Source organism: Thunnus albacares, chromosome 8, assembly GCF_914725855.1.
Source record: "Thunnus albacares chromosome 8, fThuAlb1.1, whole genome shotgun sequence".
In the NCBI taxonomy this organism is placed as follows: domain Eukaryota; kingdom Metazoa; phylum Chordata; class Actinopteri; order Scombriformes; family Scombridae; genus Thunnus; species Thunnus albacares.
This window is the reverse complement of record NC_058113.1, coordinates 10,859,764-10,882,190: the sequence shown is the minus strand read 5'-3', so window position 1 is coordinate 10,882,190 and position 22,427 is coordinate 10,859,764. Positions and strand designations below refer to the sequence as shown.

General features: G+C 40.9%; 2 protein-coding genes across 3 annotated transcripts; one reads left to right on the top strand and one right to left on the bottom strand.

Annotated features, from left to right (window-relative positions):
- Nucleotides 1–8,860: 8,860 nt before the first annotated feature.
- trmt11 (tRNA methyltransferase 11 homolog) lies at nucleotides 8,861–19,565 on the bottom strand. Its single transcript, XM_044359281.1, has 13 exons — nucleotides 19,451–19,565; nucleotides 17,280–17,345; nucleotides 17,102–17,175; nucleotides 16,760–16,841; nucleotides 16,541–16,633; nucleotides 16,310–16,444; nucleotides 15,921–16,077; nucleotides 15,718–15,798; nucleotides 15,383–15,547; nucleotides 15,119–15,191; nucleotides 14,792–14,926; nucleotides 11,667–11,787; nucleotides 8,861–9,372 (listed from the first exon to the last, which is right to left on the bottom strand). The coding sequence occupies exons 1-13, from the start codon at nucleotides 19,526–19,528 to the stop codon at nucleotides 9,235–9,237; spliced, it is 1,398 nt and encodes a 465-aa protein (XP_044215216.1). The 5' UTR covers nucleotides 19,529–19,565; the 3' UTR covers nucleotides 8,861–9,234.
- si:dkey-29b11.3 (actin-binding Rho-activating protein-like) lies at nucleotides 19,561–22,393 on the top strand. 2 transcript variants are annotated; one of them, XM_044359283.1, is made up of 3 exons: nucleotides 19,561–19,630; nucleotides 20,082–20,152; nucleotides 20,616–22,393. In XM_044359283.1, the coding sequence occupies exon 3, from the start codon at nucleotides 20,654–20,656 to the stop codon at nucleotides 21,179–21,181; it is 528 nt and encodes a 175-aa protein (XP_044215218.1). In that variant the 5' UTR covers nucleotides 19,561–19,630; nucleotides 20,082–20,152; nucleotides 20,616–20,653; the 3' UTR covers nucleotides 21,182–22,393. The 2 variants fall into 2 exon arrangements, with proteins under 2 accessions (XP_044215218.1, XP_044215217.1); XM_044359282.1 differs by lacking the exon at nucleotides 19,561–19,630 and having other exon boundaries at nucleotides 19,656–20,152.
- Nucleotides 22,394–22,427: the final 34 nt, after the last annotated feature.

The window sequence follows — 22,427 nt, the reverse complement described above, 5'->3', positions numbered from 1 at the left end:
AAGAATGTAATTACAGAATAAAGGAATGGACCATTTAATTCTAAACTCAGGATTGCTACAAACCCTAGCACAAAGCATGTAGCATGTAAAAGGAATCATGGTAAAATACCAGATTTGTGCCATCATGATCCATTGTGTAATTTTCTTTTAAATTCTGGAATATTTTTGCACTGCACGTGGAAAAACCCTGAGCCACAAAGAATGACCATGTTACACCTTGTTTCAAATCAAATCCAAATATAACAGAGTGGTGGTTTTAGACTCCCGGGGCTGGTTGCTGTTTTATGGCAGATGCTGAAACATTGCATGAGTCTGGCAGGTGGGAGGTAAAAAGCGTCTGAGGGAGAGGAAAACGAGAAGGGAGCAAATTTCAATGGGGGCAGCTGGAAGGGAAAAAGTGCAAGCAAAGAGCGAGATGTTCTGGAAAGCCCCCATGATACAAACTGTACAGATAGTCAAAATCACTCACACACACATGCGTACAAACAGTGTCGTGGGAGTGCAGACACCTACACACACCAACATGCTCCTACATGCACACGCAGAAGCTTACACAAACACACATTTTATTTATTTAGATTCATAAAACCCCAAAATGTTTAACAAAAGCTATGCAAGAATGAAATAAAAAACAACGGCAACAAACTTTTCATCAAGCAGTATCCAATCACACCAAGTAAACAAATGAAACCAGCTTCCCAGCAGTCTCACTATACATATGAATTTAACATGCAACCTACATTCACATCAAAGAGCTTTGTTTGTATGGTTTTCTGTTAATCCCTATATCCTGCAGGTCTCCCACCACAGTGTATAGAACAAGAAACTTGAGAAAATAGGAGGGGGAAAAAAATGTATGCATTTTACATGTACTGGATATTCCTGCAACCTGGCAACCCAACAACCAAGCCCTGAGCCACCAGCAGGGTCTTTTGCGGTCTGCAAATTCTTTATGGTGTTACGGCAAGAAGAGGTAGCATAGCAACATTGTTTAAAAACAGTAAGAGAAGAAAAGAACAAAAATAAACAGCATTTCTTGTGGTTTGTTTGAGAATGTTGTGCTTTTGTGTTGATCTGCTCATAATACTTAATTTGATATCAACCATTTAAAATGCCTCCTCTTCCTCAGGCGCTGTGTCTGTTGTTGCTAAATAAATTGAAGAAATTTCACAAAATACTTCAGGAATAACTCCCTTTAAAACTCATCCTTTATCATATATGATCTGTTTGGAAAGACAACTTGGAGACATTTTACCAGCATTATAGTTTTCCTCGCTGCATTGCAATATAAAACAAAGTTGTTACAGCTCTGGGCAGCTCTAAAGGCTACATGGATGGAAATCAGTGTTGGTCCTGGCCTGCGCCAAGCCAAAAAGCTGTAACAACAAGAACAAGCACTAACTCAAATCTATGGGGTTTATTTGGTTTGAGTTCCACACTGTCAGATACTGGCGAGGCCGTTTTTGGCCACACAGCACAGCACAGCAGAGAGGAAAATGAAGTTAGAAAAGTGCTTCATCCAAGCACTTTTATATGACCTGATTCATCAGATTAGAAAAACTGAACGGAAAGAAATATGATTAAATTGTCTAAATACTGAAAGCAGATTTTTATTTCACCTTGTTTGACGCAAAAAGGGTTTTCTGGGTCATTATGAGAGGCTATTAAAATATTTCTTTGTTTTTGTCCTTGGAGAACAAGAAATGTTACCAACATCAGCTGATAATCAAAATCTTTCATTTTCTTGTGGATGAATTATCTGATGCCATTACTTTCTGTGTTCAGAATCTTGTTCATTGCACAGTTTAATGGAGATAAAGCAATTTAAAGATTAATGCTCACAGACAGAATGCTGGAAGAGAAAAAGGACAGAAGCAGAGAAAGAGAGTTACAGATAGAGATACACTGACACACAGAGAAACACAGCCAGACGCAGGCAAGCATGCAGGTGAGCTGGGCTCAGCCAGTCCTCAGCAGGCTCACCTGTACAGAAAGGACAGGTGTGAGTGTGTTGGTAGCCAGGAGGCACCTCACAGTTCCACCCTGAAGAGATAGGGGTGATAGCCTCCATGGTGTCTGGGAGGAGAAAACATTTGAGCGTCATGCGTGTATCCTGGCCCTGACTAACGCACACCCCCATGGATAACACATTCCACTCAGCTAAACAGCCGTGAGAGCCGGTCGGTGTGATGGCCAACAAATCGGCAAAGTACATATCTGTGCAGCAAGGGATGCTCATACAGACACACAAACGCCTTTAGTGCACGCACACACAGTACCCCTACACCTCAATCAGACCCTCCCAAGAGGCACTGAGGTGCATCGCTGAAATTCAAACCCTGCACACACCAGCACTCTTCACTGCTGAGAGGCAGAGCAGCTCATCCTGAAAGATGTAATTTCTCTGGGAGAGGGATGCAGAGACCATGCAAACTGGGGTAGAGGTGGAAGAGATAAAGAAGGAGCTTCAGGATTAAAATAAATGGCGGAATGGGCATCTGCCAGTGCTTTTGCATAGAAAGTGTGGATGATATAACAGAGAAGGGAGTTTCTAGAAAGAGGTGCTTGCCATGAAGTTCATTAAAGTCATTTTTAAAACGGCCGCAAATATATCACATAAAGCACAGAAAATATACAGATATTTCCTTTCTGTGGTGTTCCTCCTCCTGTGTTCACAGTATTTCCTTTGGCAGCTCCAGTTTCCTCCCACTTTGCAAATACATGCAAGTCTGGTGAGACTGGAGACTCAAATTTGCTCATTAGTGTGAATGTCAGCGTGAGGGTGTGCCTCTGTGCAGACCGGTGACCTGTCCAGGTTGTTATGAATGAATGAAAAATGCTCTCATAATGACTGCGTCCTCACTGGTGTCTTATATTATGGAGGCATTTAGTGCTTTATGATCCTTGCAAGAGTGGAAGAGGAAATGTGTCACAGCCACCGTGTTTGCCATCTTGGCTGTGTGTGCATGTGTGTGCATATGTGTGTGTGTTGTTTGTCTGTGTCTATGTCTGTGTGTGTGTGTATATGTGTGTGTACCCACTTGGCAGTTAAGAGTCATTAAAAAAGGGCGTGAGGGAGCCATCCAGCGGTTTCTTGTCATTAATGAAGAACAGCGCTGACAACCGCAGGAACCCACATATACACACAAACATTGTAAACACAAAATGAAGCACATATGCACACGTCCAAATACACCCATTGACTGTTTGTCTTTGGCTCTTGGCTCTCTGCTACAAACACTTTTTTTTTTCCTTCTTTCCGGTCATATTAAGTGTGATGACCCCATAAACACAAATACATGCACACACACAACACACACACAGACAAACATGTCATTTTACAAAAACAACAATGGATGTGGAGGAGTTTAGGTTCGCATGCTAGAAAATAACAGGAAAATAAGGAGCCGCATAAAACCACAAAGTCAGATATCTGGTGGTTTATTTTAAGTAAAGCCTGAGTGGTTGTAGCAGAGCTTTACCCTGGAATAAAACCCAGCATGGTGATATAACAGTCAAAAATGGTCATTGAGAGTGGGCCGTGAATAGGTGAAAGAAGGATGAGGAAGTTGTGTGACAAGTCGTTCAGTCACCCCTTTTCCTTCCTGGGCCAACAACCCTCACCACTTCCAGGCGAGTATCTTAAAAAGGATGTTGTGTGTTCAGAGCTGCTCTGCACTTTCTCAACCACAGCTCTATCACTTCAAAAGCTTAGCCTCTGAACTGTTTGTTTACAAGCTGCACAGCATTGATTGTATGGCAAACAGTCTGTAGGCTGGAGTACAGTACATACAGCACAGACGGAAACTCTGGTTATCACTTCAGGGGATACTTTGAACATTTTCTCTGCTCAAGTCTGTCATCTAGTGGCACTGAATTCAATAGTGCTGGAACATGATGCACTGAAGTTTCTGCTAAAATAATCGAAGAACAGTATAATCTCAAGGTACTCTATTCTCTTGCCTAGCTCTTCACCCCTTGTCTAACCTTTCTTCTCACTTTTACAATTCCTCTCCTGCTTTATTCTGAGCATGGTTTGAGTTTCACACAGCTGTGTGAGATAGGACTCTTGTGGTGATTTGTAGCACTATAATGGCTCTTCCTCTGCCACACTTCTCCTCCCAGACATTGAGATAACAGCTCTCACCTTACCTCAATCAACCACTGAGGAGCTGCAGACGGCTTCCTGGGGTTGATGAGGGCATCGGGGTGACCTGAGGGCGGGGGAGGCAAGGCGAGAAGGGGTGGATGACTTGCAGGTGTCCAAACTCCCCTGGCTACGGACAGGTGCAGTGCACCTGTGCCACATGTGTTCAGTCGCTCGTGTGTGTGTGTGTGTGTGTGTGTGAAGCTCAAACACTCCTGAATACCAGCTGTGCGCTATGAAGTTTCTCTCTCTTGCCTTCACACACTTACCACCCTGCACAAATGGAATACATGTACCTTTTCACATGCAGTCCCCCTGCACTCTTAAAAATTCCATCATACGGCCCACATGCTTCTATGAAGAGAGATCAATGTGTTAGCTAGTGTTACAACTTGCTATCCATCAGTGGCTAACAGATGTGTGGAGCATCTATCCGTCATCATCTAACCAAGACTGATAATGACATGATGGATATACCTTTCTCTCTGTCTGCAGGGATCCTCCCTAAAGATTTGAAGAGAGTGTGTGTTGTGCACATGTTGCTTTCTTCTTCTGGTGGTGAAAGTATTTGTTTATTTACTTTCTCTCCAAGAGTTAGATGAGTAGATTGATACCACTCTCATGGTAAATATGAAGATACAGCCAGCAGTAAGCTTAGCTTAGTCTAAAGCCTGAAAGAAGGGGGAAACAGCTAGCCTAACTCTGTCCAAAAGTAACAAAATCCATTTACTGGTACCTCTAAAGCTCAAAAATTAATATATCTTGTTTATTTAATACATACAAAACCAAAGTGTAAGAACATGTTGTGGTTTGGGTCATGTGCCTGACTATTTCTTGGCCAGGCGCAGTGACCTACGGTGGCGACAGGACTACAGGAAGAAATAGCTCTGACCATAACCCCTAGTAAAACCACAAAATGTTGTTTTTATACTGTGGTACAGATTAAATAAACAAGGTATAACTTGTTAATTAGTGAGCTTTGGACAGAGCCAAGCTAGCAGTTTCCTCCTGTTTCCAGTCTTTATGCTAAGCTAACGGGTGGTTGGCTCTAGCTTTAACAGTACAGGCATGAGAGTGATTCTCCACTTGTCCTGTCTTTGTGTGTGTGTGTGTGTGTGTGTGTGTGTGTGTGTGTGTGTGTGTGTGTGTGTGTGTGTGTGCCAGGTTTTCCAAGTATTGTTCATGTTTTTGGGGGACTTTGGGGGACTCGCCTCCTTAATGGGGACAAAAAGTCCCCACAAAGTAAATCATAAATTTTAGGGTGAAGACTTGGCGTAAGGCTAAGGGCAGGTTAGGGTAAACAGGGCTTGAAATCAACACACGCCAACCCACCAAATGTGGGTAAAAATTAACTGTGGTGGGTAACATTGTAAAGTTACTAGCCAATTTGGCTTGTGATGAATCAAGCTCTAAATATTCATATATGTTTAAAACACGCTGCAGAAACAGTCCTTCAAGTCCTAATCATACATTTCCTATGAACACTATGTCATGTTCACAGACTGTATAAAAATAATAGACGTAGCCAGCATGATGTCACCCATTGGTTTATGGACTCGCGTTTTAAAGCTTCAAGTTTCGGATTTTGACTGTCACCATCTTGGCCAGAAGTGATGAGAAGTGACCATATTTGGACAAGAGGGTGGAGCTGACTCTAATGCTTGGTTAGCACGGTGCATTTACAGCCTATGGTTAACTGTAATAATGCTAATGTTAATTTTTGCTATCAAAAAATGGGCTTAAGACCATTAAAACAAAACATACTTTCCAGAAAAACTGAACATCTGGCTCCTTAGAAGGTCTTTTAGTACAACCAAACACTGAACAAGACTTTTTAGGCCACTAAAATTTTACAATTAACTTTAATGAACTGAAAATACTGAAATAATGATGGCCACAGCTACGCCTATACTCTGTGAATCTGGGGTTACACCATGGTTACGCCAGGAAAGTGTTTACTGGGGTAATAAACAAGTGAGAAGTAGGGTCATTTTCTCATAAACTTCCGTACGATCGAACTTCTCTTTGGAGCCAGTGGAGTCGCCCCCTGCTGGCCATTAGAGAGAATGCAGGTTTAAGGCATTTCTGCATTGGCTTCACATTTCAGACCCGGAACTACCCCTTGCTTGTGATACAACCATCGGCTTGGATATAGCATGTGGTAGAATTGACTGTGCGAGACCACAAGTATTAGCTAATAGTGTGGAGGTTTATGACTGGGGCAAAAAACCCAAATGAGCAGAAGAGGAAGGCTGAGGATAAAAATTAAAATGAAGGAGAGGAACATAAGAAAATTAGGACATGTGATGCCAAATGGCGATCAGTCGTGAGTGGCTTGTATTTGATCCATAAAAAAATATAATGTACTGTCAGGATTGCCGGATCTACATAATCTGGTTTATTTCAAGAAAAACATTTTGGCTGGTGGAAATTCTGATTGGCTGGTAACTTTAAAATCCAGTTGGCTGGTGATCAGGAAAATTAATTGCAAGCCCTGACGGTAAGGGTTAGGGTAAGGTATGTAGTGGTTAGGGTTAGGGAAATTAACGTAATCTCCATTGAAGCGATGTAAACACTACTGTGTGTGTGTGTGTGTGTGTGTGTTCTTGTGCTTCAATCAAAAACAACAGTTTGAGATCTTCAGAGCCGATTTACACAAATTGCAGACATTTTGACTGATCCTTTAAGGTGTTTTAGTTTAAGCTTAAATTAGATTTAGGTTGAAGTTGTATCTAGGTTATACGTATGTATATGTGTGTGCCCTAAGCCACCCTGTGTAACAGCTGATTCAGTAGTGTGAAGGTCACTTTCAGACAGAGGGGAGTTTAATCAGAAGCCATCGTTCCAAGACAGCGGGCCGTCTACTCCTAAAGGGAGTTCCCCTTTGAGAAAAGGAGAGGCCTGAGGATGACAGAGGAGAAAGGAGGAAAGGGCAGAGGTGAAGCGGGTGAGGAGGTGAAGAGGAGGCTGGGAGAACTGGTGGAGGTGAGGTGGAGAGCAATGAAGGATTTGGGAGAAAGGGAAAATGGAGGAGGAACAGAGCCTCCATTCTTATTGAGAACACTGATTAAACTGAAAAAATATAAACACATTTTTACACACGGGAAATGAAAGAAGCAGGGAATCCGAGAAAAGCAAAAGTAATGAACAGAGAATGACGTAAAGGACCTAATCTGGTAGTGATGAAATTATTACGTAACCTAACCGATGGTTGAGATATGATTATTATTTACAGGTTAGGTCTCAAATCATTTTATTGTCATTGAATTACACCTGGAAACTACTCTGCTGCAGTTACAATCCAGCATAAAATAAAACCAGATCTCCCCCACACACACAAACATACAAACAGAATTTCCTCAACGTCTGGACAGCATTACGTGGTGTAGAGAGGAACCCCCTCTACTCCACCCCCCTCCTAATTATAGTCTGCATTATTGGAGACTGAGGGCTCTCAAGAACACGTTTTATCACTGTATTGTGGCAGCACAAACACACACACACACACACACACACACACACACACACACACACACACACACACACACAGTGCTCCTCAAACAGAAATAGACAGTGGCTGTATTAAAACTACCAACTTCAACGTAGAGGGGTCTTCTGTTGTGGCAAATATGTTACTCATTTACATGTGACGAGTGAAAAAATGCTGAGACAGAAACGACTGAAGTGATAAGTAAAGAAAGGCAGAGTCTCTAACTGTCTTGTGCAATCATTTGATTTTCCTTGATGATGATAGACAACAAAAGGCCACTGTGGGAACTGTAAACAACACGCACCACAAACGATGGTGAGCCGGGTATCATGTGATGGTGCCTGAAACTCTCTTCCTGGGAAGCTGAGCGAACGGGGAAGTGTGGTGGAAAGGCAGAGGCCCAACTGATAAACAGAGCGATGGGGTAATGTACATAAAGGCCTGCTGCGTCGTTCTCAGGAGATGAAAAATGAGTCAGGCTGCATGTAAACTGTGGTTGGAAAACAACAAAAGCTGCTGACTAACTGTAGTGGTGTGTGGCAAGGTGGGGACGCCCTGGCATCTGGGCCCTTGCCTGCGCAGGGAGGCCTCTCTCGCCTAAACATGCTCCCTTTGTCTGAATAAAGCAGGACCGCCATAGCTCTAAATGTAGTCTTAGACCACAGAGTGTTTAAACACTGAAGCTGAATAGTATCCTCCTATCAATTAAATCAATAAATACAGATGTCAGCCTGTACAATAAAGCCTTTAGTTACACGAAGTACATTAAAGGCACTGTTGTATTGCTATTATCTTTTAGTAAATAGGAGGGAGTGTAAATTTTTTTTGCTTATTTTTCCTTCGGTTGGATGTTTGAGCTTCACTGTGCAGAATGATGTTTGTGCAGAGTTTGACATTAGAAATTATTTATGTGCTGAAGGGGGGAACTTTCTCTGTGCTCACCTTAAATCTGGGTTTAAGACGTGTACCTACAAGATTGTTTTGTGACATCACAACTAGTTTGGAGCCAATCATGACCAAGTGTGATGTGGAAACTTGAAGCCTGCAAAGCACATACACTGAAAATAGACTTTTTAGTGAAATAGGACACACTTAGTATCCAATTGCTATACAAAAGCTAGCACATTTAGCTAGCATTATTATTGATTCTGGATTTTTCAATGAGGGGGAAGGACTAGATGTAATTTTAAGAAAAAAAAAAAGGAAAAACATCAGATGCAAACTATTCAAAGCAGAATTTTTATATCTTGAACCAAGTTTGGGGGGAGCATGAGCACATGTAAAAGTGCTTTTATGAAATATAAATAAGCGCTACACTTAACATGCAGGTAGTCAATTCTGTGACTTCAGACAGATTTAATGGTCACCACTCAGGAGAAGGCACTAGCATCTTACACATTTATTTGCAAAACAATGGCAACAGGCATAAAAAAATGACACTTAAAATTGTGTTAAAGATTTTTAAAAAATTAACTATCAGTTCCTTTTGAGTCCACTGACCATGTCCGGACATGGTCTGGCCGGTCATATGTTTTCTCTATTTTATTGAGGCTTTCAGGAGACATCCACTGATCTTCATCTTAGGGCATTGATTCGTTCACTCTCCATTGACATCAGATTTGTTGTCTTTGCCAATCCTCTTATTTTGTCCACTGAAATACTTCTCTCTGAAGGCGTTGTGTCCCTGGTAGGGGCTGAAGCGTGAGTCTGCTAGATGAGCCAGGCTGTCTGACTCCTGCGGAGAGACAAATTTAGAGGTTACATTGCTAAACATGTTTAACATGATTAACTGTTTAACATGATTAAGCGTTTCCCCAATGAGTTAAAACAAAAAGAAACAATTTCATTCAGCATTTAGCGACATTATACTTTACAGCTGGTTGCTTTGCTAATATATTCAAACTAGAATACATGCATTTTTGTCCCTCCACTGTTTAAATGGTAAAAAATTAAGACTTTATCCTGACACATCTTGTTATTCAAATTTACACTTTGTTTACAGCAAAGAAAGTAATGAAAAAAATGCAAATAAATACAAATAAACCTACATAAAAGGGAGCTGCAAGTTATGCTAGGTGTTGACACTAAAAAATTGATATTACTACATTAATATAAAGGTCAATTAGATGTAAAAATGGAAACAGCTCTTTTTATCTCCCATTTCCAGTCAGTGAAGCAACATCCACAGCAGGTCAGCCCAAACTGGTATCACAAGGTTTGCATACTTTTTCCATGTTTGCATGTAGGAACAGGACTGTGCTCTTGTATTTTAGCAATGTATATGAACTGTTATGAATCTCTACAGTTAAACAGTTTGTCTTGGCTGTAAGGTAGTCGCTGGTCAGTTGAGGGATGAAAGGGAGGAAGAGAGATGCTGGGAAGAGGAATAATGAGGTGAGCTGAGTCGAAAGTGATGACTCCAATGCTGGGGCCTGTAATTTGTCAGCAACACCTCTCTTTTGCTTGCTGATGCTGCCAAGCAACCTGGAAACAGTTTCCACTCGGAGGGAAAACTCCGGGTAACAAGGCTGACAACCTGACCATGACCTTACAATTAATAAGGATGAAGAGACAAAACTACAAACAACTGAGAACAGTGGAAATAACCACTCGACCTTTGCCAACAACCATACAGATGGAGGGTTATGTACATTTAGTGTTAAATGAGGCAAATAACAAGTAGTTTATGGCCGCCAAGTACATTATGTCACACCCTATAAATGAGAGAGGTATACTAGTTTAACAGGAAACGTTTACAGCAATTAGACCGGCCCCTTTATCATCAAAACACCGAAATGGTGTAGACACAAGCACATGTATCATAAGCACACAAGCAGTCATATACACACACCAAGCTGTGAACCCTGGTGAACGAGTGGAGGTAGGGGCGGATTGAGGCCTATTTGGAAAGGAAAAACTCTGCGACCTGAGATAGATACCAGTCAGATAAGATCAAACAACTGTGTGTTTGCTTGTGCGTGTCATACAGGGCCCTTTATGGGAGCAATTTGCGGTTTTGAAGTGGAATGGATGTCAGATCCAAAGATGGATTGTTTTCATACGATGTGTGATTAAGCCATTTAGGGTTCCAGTATAAAAGAAATGAGCCAATCACAGCCAGATGGTGAGGATTTACCCCAGACAGACAGAGAGACACCATCACTTCCACTGGGATGACATATAAAAAAACACACACATACACACACCCTACATACACGGACATGACATATACTTATGTGGTTACATATACACTTTTATAAGTCTATGAACTACACATAAAAAAACATGAAAGAACATGCAAACACATGCTCTCATTTTACATAAACTCATATCTGTTTTGCTGGTCATGCTCACACATATAAAAATAGTAAACAAATTCTGCAGCACACTTCAGGTTGATACTGTGCAGACACGTTCATGTCATCTAGAACAATGTAACCACAATACATACTGTAACTGAAAACAATATATTCAGGAAATCATGCTTCCAATCAAAGGACAAATAAAATTTGATTATATGGTAAACTGAACAGTCAGACACACATCAGAAGAAAAATGAATGTTTTAAATCTCATAAAATAACTTTTTTCTCTGCACATTAACCATACAACAATCTGAGTAAATGTTTTGTAAAAAGAAATTAGGAAATGCAGCGTTTGTTAATGAGGCACATGACAAAAATCAAGTATGCATGCAAATGCATTTCCACACATGCTCAAACCTTTGTGGCCTCAAACTTTTTTTTTTATTATGGTTTAACCTGCTGATTATTTTCTCAATCATTTTGTGTATAAAATGTCTGAAAATAATGAAAATGTTTATTATAATTTCCCAAATTGCTTGTTTTATCTGAGCAACATTCCAAAACCAAGCCTGTTCAAAAATATTCTATTTACTAACATATGACAAAGAAAAGTCCTCACATGGGAGAAACTGACTGAAATGATGAATCGATAGTTGCCAATTAATTTTCTGTTCCTAAACTTTGTTTCAGATCTAATTCAAACACACTCAGACTTCAGCACACACCTCTGGCTCCTTGATCTTCTCCATAGTGATCAGGCGTCGTGACGTGTGGCTGGAGAGAGTCTGTTCACAGTTGCTGATGAGCCGGAGACATGGATGAAGGGGAACCATCTCCTCACAGTACCTGGGAAGGACATGCATAGTAATTAATCGGTCTCTAAACGGAAAGAGCAGAAAGAGACAGAAGGCCAGGCAGACAAGTTTAATTCATCTGGACGAGGCTGTCAACCTAACTCTCTGTACCACTCACTCCATCAATGCTTCTTTCTGTTTCTCTTTCACCAATCAAACACTATTCGATCAATGTAGTGTAACCATGTCTGGAGGTAGCTCATTTTGCACAAAGATGAAGGTGGAAAAAGTGACTCTGACCTGACAGGTCGACTGCAGACTCTGTCATCGCCAGCCAGGCCAGGTTAGGGCCTATTAACAGCAGATGATGTACAGTATGTGTTTGCATATTTGTGTCAGTGGCACTTTCTCCTAACCACCATCACAGTAGCAACAGTCCCGAGTCAAAGCCAGATTTGCACGTCACTGTTTGTCTGCCCCGTTGCCATGGCTGCATGTGGGCCTCTGCAGCCACGGGATGTTTGGTCGTCACGGTGACTAGCGGCGATGCAGCCAGGCGATAATTCCCTCCTGCCAATCAGGTGGAGAGTTAGAGGAGAACCGGACCTGTTGAGCTGGTGTAAACTTCTAAGCGGAGACAGGGGATGTCCTCCGCCTTCGGAGCTTCTTTTTCCATTTCGCCTTCGTAAAGGGTACTTTCACACAAAACGCTACTTCTCACAAGCTCTTTCTGTATCACTCTAGTTGAAACTATATTTTTCTTTTTAACCATGAGGATGAGTTTACATTTTTGTTTTGTTTAGCTAGGAACTAAGAAGAAAATCTCAGAAAGATCTAGATCTAGAAATCTCATTATTTCATATGATACTTCGTAAAACAGCTTGGCGATTATCACACTAGGACACGAGATTATACATTTCAATACATTAATTTAAACAAAAAAGCTATTTAAAATGCATAAAAGACAAAATAAATTATTTTATCTGTCCCATAATATTTAAACCTCAGCCTAATATATGTACACTCTTAATTTCAGACCGTGACCCGCAGTAAAAGTGCCACTAAATGAGAGATTTGCCAAAATGTCCAGACACTTGGAAAGAAAACATGGCTCATTCATACTCTATCAATGACACAAGTATCGCCTTACTTCGGACAATACAGCCACTTCATTTCTTTGCTTCACTTGTTTATGTTGTAATTAGGTCACTTTAATGCTGTGATGACTGATATTCAGTCATCTGTCTTGATTCTTTTTCTTCATTTATTATTTTTTTTTTTTAGAGGAGAAAGGGAAGAGAGTTCAAGGGGTCTGACCTGGTCTAGACGCCGTCCCTTGCTGACAGGACTTTGTGTCACCTGTCATCACACACACACACACACACACACACACACATAGCCTCCCCGTTCTCATGAAACAGGCAGACGCACACAATCCCCACTGTTTCTATCACAGCCATGGCCGCAGATACACACATATGTGGGGGTGACAGAAACCCGATATCTCCCCTGTAGAGCCCCAGATTAGGCCCAGGAGACAGGCTACGTCTGGGCTTACACACACACACGGACACACACATTCAAAAACGCACATGCGATTGTGCACAAAAACACACACACACACACACACACACACACACACACACACACACACACACACACACACACAGGTCAGCATGTAGACCACAGAGACAGATAGTTCACGTCTCTGACTTGCCTGGCCTCAGACGTTTATTTTGGCACGGTGCTCTGACAGGCACAGAGTCAAGCACCGGTAGATGAGTAGCAAAGACAAATGTGTGAACATGATGACACACATGTATGCATGTGCTCATACACAAGACCACACACATTCATGCATACGCACACAAACGCACAGGGACATAAACAAAGGTCCACAGGTTTGTGCATGTGCTCTTTCTCTCTCATACACACATACACTCACACTAGAACTCAGAGGATTCATGATTATCTCATCTCTTTCTTGGTCTTATAATCAGTGACCAGAAGGAGTCCAAGCCCTGCAGGGGTTTTCTTCCCCAACCGTCCATTGCTGCTACTGTGTGTTGTGGTTCACACCTTTACAGTCAAACACCTGCACTTCCAGTCAGCACTTCAGTTTCTGCTAATGCACAGAACATTTAACAATGCACAACTCTGTTTCAGGGCTTCTGACTTATAGGGCCAGATTATAAAAGGAGCTCACCACTGTCAGTTGTGGTTTACTGTGAGCAGGAAAACCTCAACACACCTGTATACTATTCTGTATAAACCTGTGTCATTCACACAGGTGGTTACAAACGCTGGACAGTCTTTTATAGGAGCGGGAATGGGAGGGAGCTAAAGGGAAACCCCGGAAGGTAGAAAACACAAGTGGGAAAGTGTGGCGGAACATTCTCTGTGTGCCAGTCGACTGGACTCAAACTGAAAGAGCTGCTAATACACACCAGGAGTCCATAAAGCATGTAGCAACCCACTAATTAGTCAAGACTGGTCATTAACAGTTATTCACTACTGTTTGTGTCATGTTTACATTTCCTCTAACAGTTTTACATAGCCAATTAATTACAGTAGTAGTAATTAGATTTTTTGAACATTTAAACATTTTTTCATTAAGATCCTTGTTTGCTTCATGTTGTTTGATTATTTATGGAATTAATTAGGCCAACAATAGATACATTTTATGGGATATGTTCACAACAAGTTTGCAGTTTTGGTTCTTGGTATAAGCCTGCCCCCTATTGATACATTATGATTTGGAGAAAAAGTACCATTTCTATGGCCTGTAAACATCAAGTCCCCTTTAAATCTAGTATCAATATCAAATCATATCATATAAATCAATACTTTGACACAGGCCCACTTTGACTGTTCAAATGATGGTGACAGAAATCAGTTTGCTTTAATAGGCCTGGATGATTACTGTGAGAGGCTACATTTTCTCTTGAAGCAAGCAAATTTAAACAGTCCAGAAGAAAACTACAGAAAATGATGAGTGCATTATTCTGAAGCACTTCATGTTTTTGACTGGTGATACCATAAGTCTGTATACTCACTCTGGCCTGTAGATGGGCAGCCAGTAGACCAGCCTCCCACCTATGGACAGGTGATGGGCAGAGAAGTTCAACAGGTCTGTGAAGATGTCGCTCAGGTGGTACGACTGTGAGACAGGGACATGAGACTCTGCATAGCTGGACAGAAGAATAAAATTGAACAGGTTTAGACATGTTTAAAGATTTTAATTGATCCAGGTTTTTTTGCATTCACCTGCTGCATTCAATAGGGAAACGTTACTGAGAATAAACCTTTTTGAAGTAAAATCATGGCCTATGAAAGGTCTAAAGTGTTGGTGTAGGTGTTGGTAGAGTATCATGTGACCTTACATGCCATCAGGGGTTTTATTATTGTCTTTGTGGGAGCCTGTTCTCCTTGTGGACTCACGGATACCATATGGGGCTGACATCAAAAGGGCCACGCAGGAATCACAAACAAGAAAAAAAAGACAGAGTTTAACCTGTTATGAGAGGAACTCAAGAGACCCCCATCTTAAAAGACAATAAACAGTAGGATTACACCAAGACTTTCAGCATGAATCACATATTTTCATACTCAGCAGTGGTCTGACTAAGAATGAACTCAGGGCTTACGATCAGTGATGATGGCATCAAACAGAGCAGTGTCCCTCCACACAGGCTTGGATGCATCAGATACCATCACATCCAAGTACATCTTCTCTGTTCCATACTGCCGCAGGTTGGCTCTGATGTTCTCATCAGGTCCTCGCCACTTCTGGTTTTTACGGCTTGATCTACCTGGAAGAAAAAGGTTACTTTTAGGACACTTTAACTGTCCTGTCCCTGAACACTGAAATGACCTGGAGGAATATTTGCAAGCTTGAATTAAAATGCAATTTAAGCAGTGAAATAAAGCCATATAAAATATTAAGAGATTACAGATGAAGAGCCGTGTAGACAAAACGTACCTTTGCCGTGAATAGTGTTGTAATCAATATCTGTTCCACAGACATAGGCTCCAAAATGAGAACACGCAACCAACAGGCTCCCTAAAACAGATCAATAGACAAACTACTTAAAAGCATCTCCTGATGTACTTTTCCCCAAGTGTGTGTCCGTCTCTGTGTGTGTTTGTGTGTTTGAGAGTGAGAGAGAGTTAGACGTAACTCACCGGTGCCGACAAACGGGTCAAAGACGACGTCGTTCTCTTTGACTCTAGCGTGGTTGGCCATGATGAATGAAAGGCCTGCATCCATACTGGTGTTTCCTATGAAGTGTCTGTTCTTCACACTGTGGGAGCGAATCAGTTCACGCTGTCCATCTGCCACCTGGTGCAGGATCAGTGTACACAGATGAAAAGTGTTGTTACAGAAGGTTTTCACAAATTAAAGAACGTTTTGGGCATACAGATGGACGGCAGAGATTTGTTAAGTTTCTTTGTACATTTTTCCGCTGTAAAAGAAACATCTCTTAAATGAATTTATTACTCTGACGGATTTTTTATTACCATTATACTATACGTAAACACTGTACTCTCATTTGCAGTCAAACGTCTCTCACCCATCGGCCAAAATAGATGTAATCTGGATGCTCTGGGATGTTGTTGGGGTCAGTGCCATAATCTTCCAGCAGACAGAAGATGTGCTGAGGGCTCTTAAGGCTCACTGTGCCCTCAAACGGAAGATACTCCATAGCCTGGTGATAAAACACGCAACATGATATTTTCAACATATACACAGGCAAATAAAAAAGATGGAAGTACAGTGAACACAAACATATCTTTATACTCACATCAATTTTTTTGATTCTGTCCGCAAACTCCAGAGTTTTATTGAAGGTGTACACGTTGATTCTGTATGTTGAATCTTTGTGCATGAACGGTGTCTGTGAGGGAATGTGGAGAAAGAGCGTGAGCAGAAAGTAAACACAATAGTTTTCATGTGATATATCAGCGAGTTTGAGTAAAATAGTAAAGACTGGTCTGTTCAATATGATGGCAGCATCACCAACCATGTTCTCTGATGGGTAGTTCAAGAGGGATGTTCTGAGCTCGCTGTGTGTTTGTCCGTGGCCCCATAGTTCAAAAGCAGACCTGGAAGAATAATGCAGCATGAACAACACCTACATCACAGCCACTGTAATACAGAAAATACTGACAAGGCCCCATATTGGATGATCAATGGAATTTAAGTGTGTACAGTTTGAACATTCACAAGAGCTCATAAATCAGGACAAGACTGTGAGGGTGTTTATATCCCAAAATGCAATTTGTGCAGCATGATCAGCATATAAAAGGAGATATAAGTTCATCCTGAGTCATCGCTTTCCTTCCCACAAAGTTAAAACACTTACTTTGCACAAACAGATCTGGCCATGATGCCACGGACATCCTCTTCAGACAAACCATCCAGACACCAGAAAGGAGACTAGGGAGAAAAAGTGATGAGAAGGGATGTGACTGTGGGAAAAAGAAATCTAAATGACAGACACTTTCTGATATACAGGTACAACTTATGTTAGGATTGGAAACCTTTTCTTTGAAGTTCTCCCCAGGACAGAAGGGTTTTCCTCTGAGAGCCAGCAGAGCCTTAATCTCCTGGAAGAATGAGAGCAGAAACAACAAATACAGATTTCACAGGTTTCACTGACATGTGCTTTACACTTGACGCAAGATAAAGAAAGTAGAGCTTCAATGATTTGTCGATTAATTGATTAGTCAATTGCCAGAAAATTAAAAGCCAATTATTTTGATCATCGATTCATCATTTTGAGTCATCTTTTAATAAAAAAAAATTTTCCAATTCTCTGATTCCAACTTCTCAAATGTGAATATTTTCTTGTTTCTTAAGTCTTCTGTGATAGTGAATTGAATATCTTTGGGTTGTGGGCTGTCAGTCGGGGGAAAAAAGACATATGATGATGTCACCATGTGCTTTGAAAAAATGATTAACATTTTTCACCATTTATCAATATTTAGTACACTCAATATTGACATCCATGGACAATCATGCACCTTACTACCATAGCAATATCCACCTGACCATTATATTCTTTCTGTTCTATTAATTTTCATTTATATTTGAGTTAGTTTATTTAGTTACTGTCTATAATTGAGCCTTTAATTGCATTTGCTTCTTTTACCTTTTTTACCCCATTGTTGGCTGCTGTAACATTTTAATTTTGGGATTAATAAATGATCTACAGTATTTATTTTCTTTCATTTTCACTATTTTACAGACCAAACAACTACTTAATTATTTGATAAACCAACAGTAATGAAAATAATCGTTAGTTGCAGCACTAAAAGAAAGAATAGTCAAAATTAATGCAGCAGAGAACAAGATGAACAACTCCCTGCCTGGTATACAACCACGTCTTTCAAACTCCAAACCTCCACAGACCGCCATGTTGCACCTCCACGTTTCTACAGTAGCCCAGAACAGACAAATTAAACACTGGCTCTAAAAGGGCCTTTTGTGTTTTTCACAAGTTTAGCTGCCACTTTAGGTTCTCCTACATGCTTGGAAGGGAGGGGGACGGGTTGTCAGTGGGTTGCAATCAAGCTGGTAGTTACAGGTCTGAAAAGTGAAGTCAATGCAGAAGTGCCTTAAACCTGTATTCTCTCCAACAGCCAGCAGGGGGCGACTCCTGTCTATGAGAAAATAACCATACTTCTCACTTAATTTATTACACCAGTGAACAGTTTCCAAATTAGTTTGTGCTCTCAATCGCTAGTTTCAAGTCTTCCTCAATACAGCATGATGTTCATTTTGTAAATTATGGTCCAGTTTAATTTAAATTTGATGATAAAGCGGGGTGCGCTTTAGAGCATGGCTACATTGTGATTGAGAGGTCGCTACCATGGCGATAACGTTGGTTAGGTAACATAACCCCAGATTCACAGAGCATAGGCGTAGCCGCAGAGGTCGCTATTTCAGTGTGTTGTCAGTTAATGAAAGTTAATTGTAACATTTTGGTCACCTAAAAGGGTCTTGTTAAGCATTTGGTCTTTACTAAAATACCCTCTAAGGACTCGGCTGCTCAGTTTTTCCAGTAAGTATATTTTATGTTAATGGTTTAAGCCTGTTTTTTGCGAGTGAAAATTAGGATTAGCATTATCACAGTTAACCATAGACTGTACATGCACCGTGCTAACCAAGCTAGCAGCTAGCGTTAGGGTCAGCTCCACCATCTCGTCAAATATTGTCATTTCTCATCACTTCTGGCTCCAAAAATCCAAGATGGCGACAGTCAAAATCCCAAACTTGAGGCTTCAAAATGCAAGTCCACAAACCAGTGAGTGATGTCACGGTGGTTACGTCCATTATTTTTCTGCAGTCTCTGGTTGCAATCTACAACTTCACCACTAGATGCCACTAAATCCTACATACTGGTCCTTTAATGTTACTTTGCACTACCAGTTTATCACGGTGTAAATACCATTTACAGAAGGGAGTCCGATAGAGAAATGTGTTAATGTGAGATTATTATAGTAAAACAACGCCCACATTAAATACCACCACTACACTAACAGTTATGACAACCAGTTTCTCTCCACAGCTCGACTTAGCATTCAGCTAACACAGCACACCAACATGAGCTTGGATGTAACATGCAGAGTTCATCAGTTTCCTCGCAATAATCACACTAACATTCACAAAAAGAGCTACACAGAATTTAGAGCAGTCTGTGAAAGGTTACCGGTAACCTGAAGTCCAGATTATCTTGGGCAAGATGAAATAAATACTTGAGGCATGATCGATTTTTGGAAGTCGCCATGTTTGTTGCAGATTCAAAACACGTCCGGCTAGAAACCGGGCTGTGAAACTGAGACAAGTTCCGCTTGCGAGGACAAATCACCATAAATGGCAGAAGAATGAGGTATTTCTCCTCCAGTTTAATATAGTAAATTACCTGAAATTTAATTGTGCAATGTTTTGGTTTTTATGTGCCCTTTTTATACAAGTGTTCACACAAGTGGCTGTTATTTTGAGAATTTTAATATCGTTGGTTACGTTGTCGATGTTTGTAGTTTGTTTAGTGTATTAATTAATATGTCATGTATTAGCAACTATTTGTCATCGATAGATTACTATTCTGTATTTGCGTGTGGATAAACTCCTCTCTCCTCTGCTATCTGTAATCTGCTTTACTTCAGAGACACCTTGTCATGTCCACCTTCTCTTGACTGTGATTGGCTGTCCTCTTACAGCCTACTGGCCGAGACAGATGTCAATCAGACTGGTTTCGCCTCAGTCGGGACAGAAAGCATCCATACTCTTGTTGCTGTCAGCAGTGTTGCCGTATTCTGAATTTGTTCTCGGTATCACAGGATACTTTGTTCATTCGGCTACAATGAAGCATTACTGCAAGTGAAGTGACCACCGAACCAGAGGTTGTCATGTAAGTTGGATCATGTTTGACAACTGTTTACTGACAAATCTCTGACAGGTTAGACTTACTTTACAAAGAAGGATGTCCAGTCCCTCTACTGTAGTTTGGATGAATTACTCATTTGTAGAATAATAATAATATAGCTTTTATTTAGTTTTAATCAATAGAGTTTGTTGTTTGGACTGTGGGTTACAACTGCTGGTCATCATTGAACTCTCAGTCATTATTTACCACAGATACATATAGAGATCTATACAGCTCAATCTCAAGAACATATCAAATACATAACAACATTACAATAATGACAAAAGTAATTTAGCTCAAAATCTACTCAACTATTCAGATCATTCAGGCAGTTGTTTTTAAATAACAAAGTAAATCAAAAGCAGTAAAGGTTTATTATGCAGTGAGTACAAAACGGTTTCTGAGGGTATAATCTACCAATTACAGCTTTGTTATCTTTCCTCAACAGAGCCAGTGATTGGAACAAACAGCCAGAGCGAAACCATCATGGAAACTGAAAATAACGTCCCTGCTCCTGCTCCTGCTCCCACTCCTGCTCAGCTCAGCGACGACACTGCGGTGTGCATCATTTCTGTAAAAGGCATGAAGGATAACTGGCAGAAGTGGTCCAGTGAGCACCAGGAATACCAGAAGCACAACCCCTTCAGTCATGACACCAGGCCCAACGTAGTAGTCCCTCAGAAGGGGCAGGATGACTATGGAAGGCCTCTGCAGGGCTCCATGACGGAGCAGCGGGGAAAGGATGCTCACACACACATCAGCAGGGAGGTTCAGGAGCTGTGCGAGGTGATAAGGAACATCGGAGTGCAAAGAGACAAAGGTGGGGCCGGAAGCAGCAGCGATGGGAAAGTGATCACAGTAGAATTTGGGAAACTGTTTGAGCATTATGTGACCATCTCTAATAAACTGGTGGGGATTCTTCTCCGAGCGCGAAAGCAGAGGCTGGTTGACTTTGAGGGGGAGATGCTGTGGCAGGGGAAGGATGATCATGTGCTGATCACTTTGTTGCAGTGACCAGAAACTTGGACAAGTGGTTATCCCTCAATTCATGTGGCATGCAGCACATGCAGAGGCCTGCATTGAGCAACAGCACAGCAGTGCTCACTATAGTGAACAGATAGCATGGGGATTACACTCCGCTAATTTTGCTTTACTCACTTAATGACACCTTTGTTAAGCAGAATAAGCTTTTATTTTGCTCATGCATGTAAAAGCCACAGTGGCAGATAATTCAGACCTCCGCTCTGAGGAAAGTACAGTAGGCGTACAAGTGCATTTTTTCTTTATGCTAAAAACAAATTGAAGAAATATCTACAGCCCAGAGTGCAGGAGGGAGATAAAATAATGTAAAAAATCAGAAAGAAATGGAGTGAAGTAGGTTAGTCACAATTAAAAACACTGTTACAAATATGGGTCATATCAGGAGAATTTCCAATTAGCACCATTTCTCAGCAATAAGAGGTCTGGCCATCATCAGCATGTTGATATGCGAGTTCTCAAAACACATTTAGTGCTCTAAATAGGCCAGATCATGTGAAACTAAAATGCAGCTTCATCAATAGAATCATATTTCAAGTGATGAAATATGGCAGATATGCTAAACTTCATCAAAAAATAGTAGTGGTGGTCACAAGTTGAAATTGAACTGCAGGGATACAGCAGATATCATGCATAGGTGGGGTTCAATCTAATATTGCCCACCTCCATTGCAGTGTTTTCTGTAGTGATTTGGTTGCTTGAAAAATGTTCATGTATATACATTATTACGACCCTATTGTTCTCTTCTGAGCAAACCCTTTTTCCATATGTCCCTACCAGCTTTTCAATGTAGGGAAAGTAGAGAAGTGAGCCGCTGAAATGAGACTGAACCACAGCCAAAGAGAACATGAGGCTGCCTGTGACAGACAATATGGTGCTATAGGATGAACTTGATCCGACGTGGCTTGGATGTTTCGGCGCATGTATTTATTACATGTGTGCTTTGTAATTTAGGTAACATCATTAGAGTTTGAACTTGGTTGTACCTGAAAGACACTGAGATAGGAGTACAATAAACTAAAAATGTTGCTTTATATATGTGTGAGAGAGAGCATTTGCTGCTTCTGTAATGGCAAGGTAAACTACTGACCCACTTAAACATCAGCACAAGTAGATTGATATATTAACAAGTATTGTTGATGGTATTATGGATGTTTATGCTTGAATAAAAAAGAAAGAGAAGAGTCAGCATCCTGTCTGTTATTGTGTTACTGCAGATGCT

Excerpts from the sequence above, each read along its gene's own strand:
- trmt11 (XM_044359281.1), bottom strand. The coding sequence starts at position 19,528 with ATGGCGACTTCCAAAAATCGATCATGCCTCAAGTATTTATTTCATCTT. Across the intron at positions 16,842-17,101 it reads GCCAGATCTGTTTGTGCAAA|GTCTGCTTTTGAACTATGGG; the intron begins GTAAGTGTTTTA and ends TTATTCTTCCAG. Across the intron at positions 15,548-15,717 it reads CAACACTATTCACGGCAAAG|GTAGATCAAGCCGTAAAAAC; the intron begins GTACGTTTTGTC and ends TTTTTCTTCCAG.
- si:dkey-29b11.3 (XM_044359283.1), top strand. The coding sequence starts at position 20,654 with ATGGAAACTGAAAATAACGTCCCTGCTCCTGCTCCTGCTCCCACTCCT.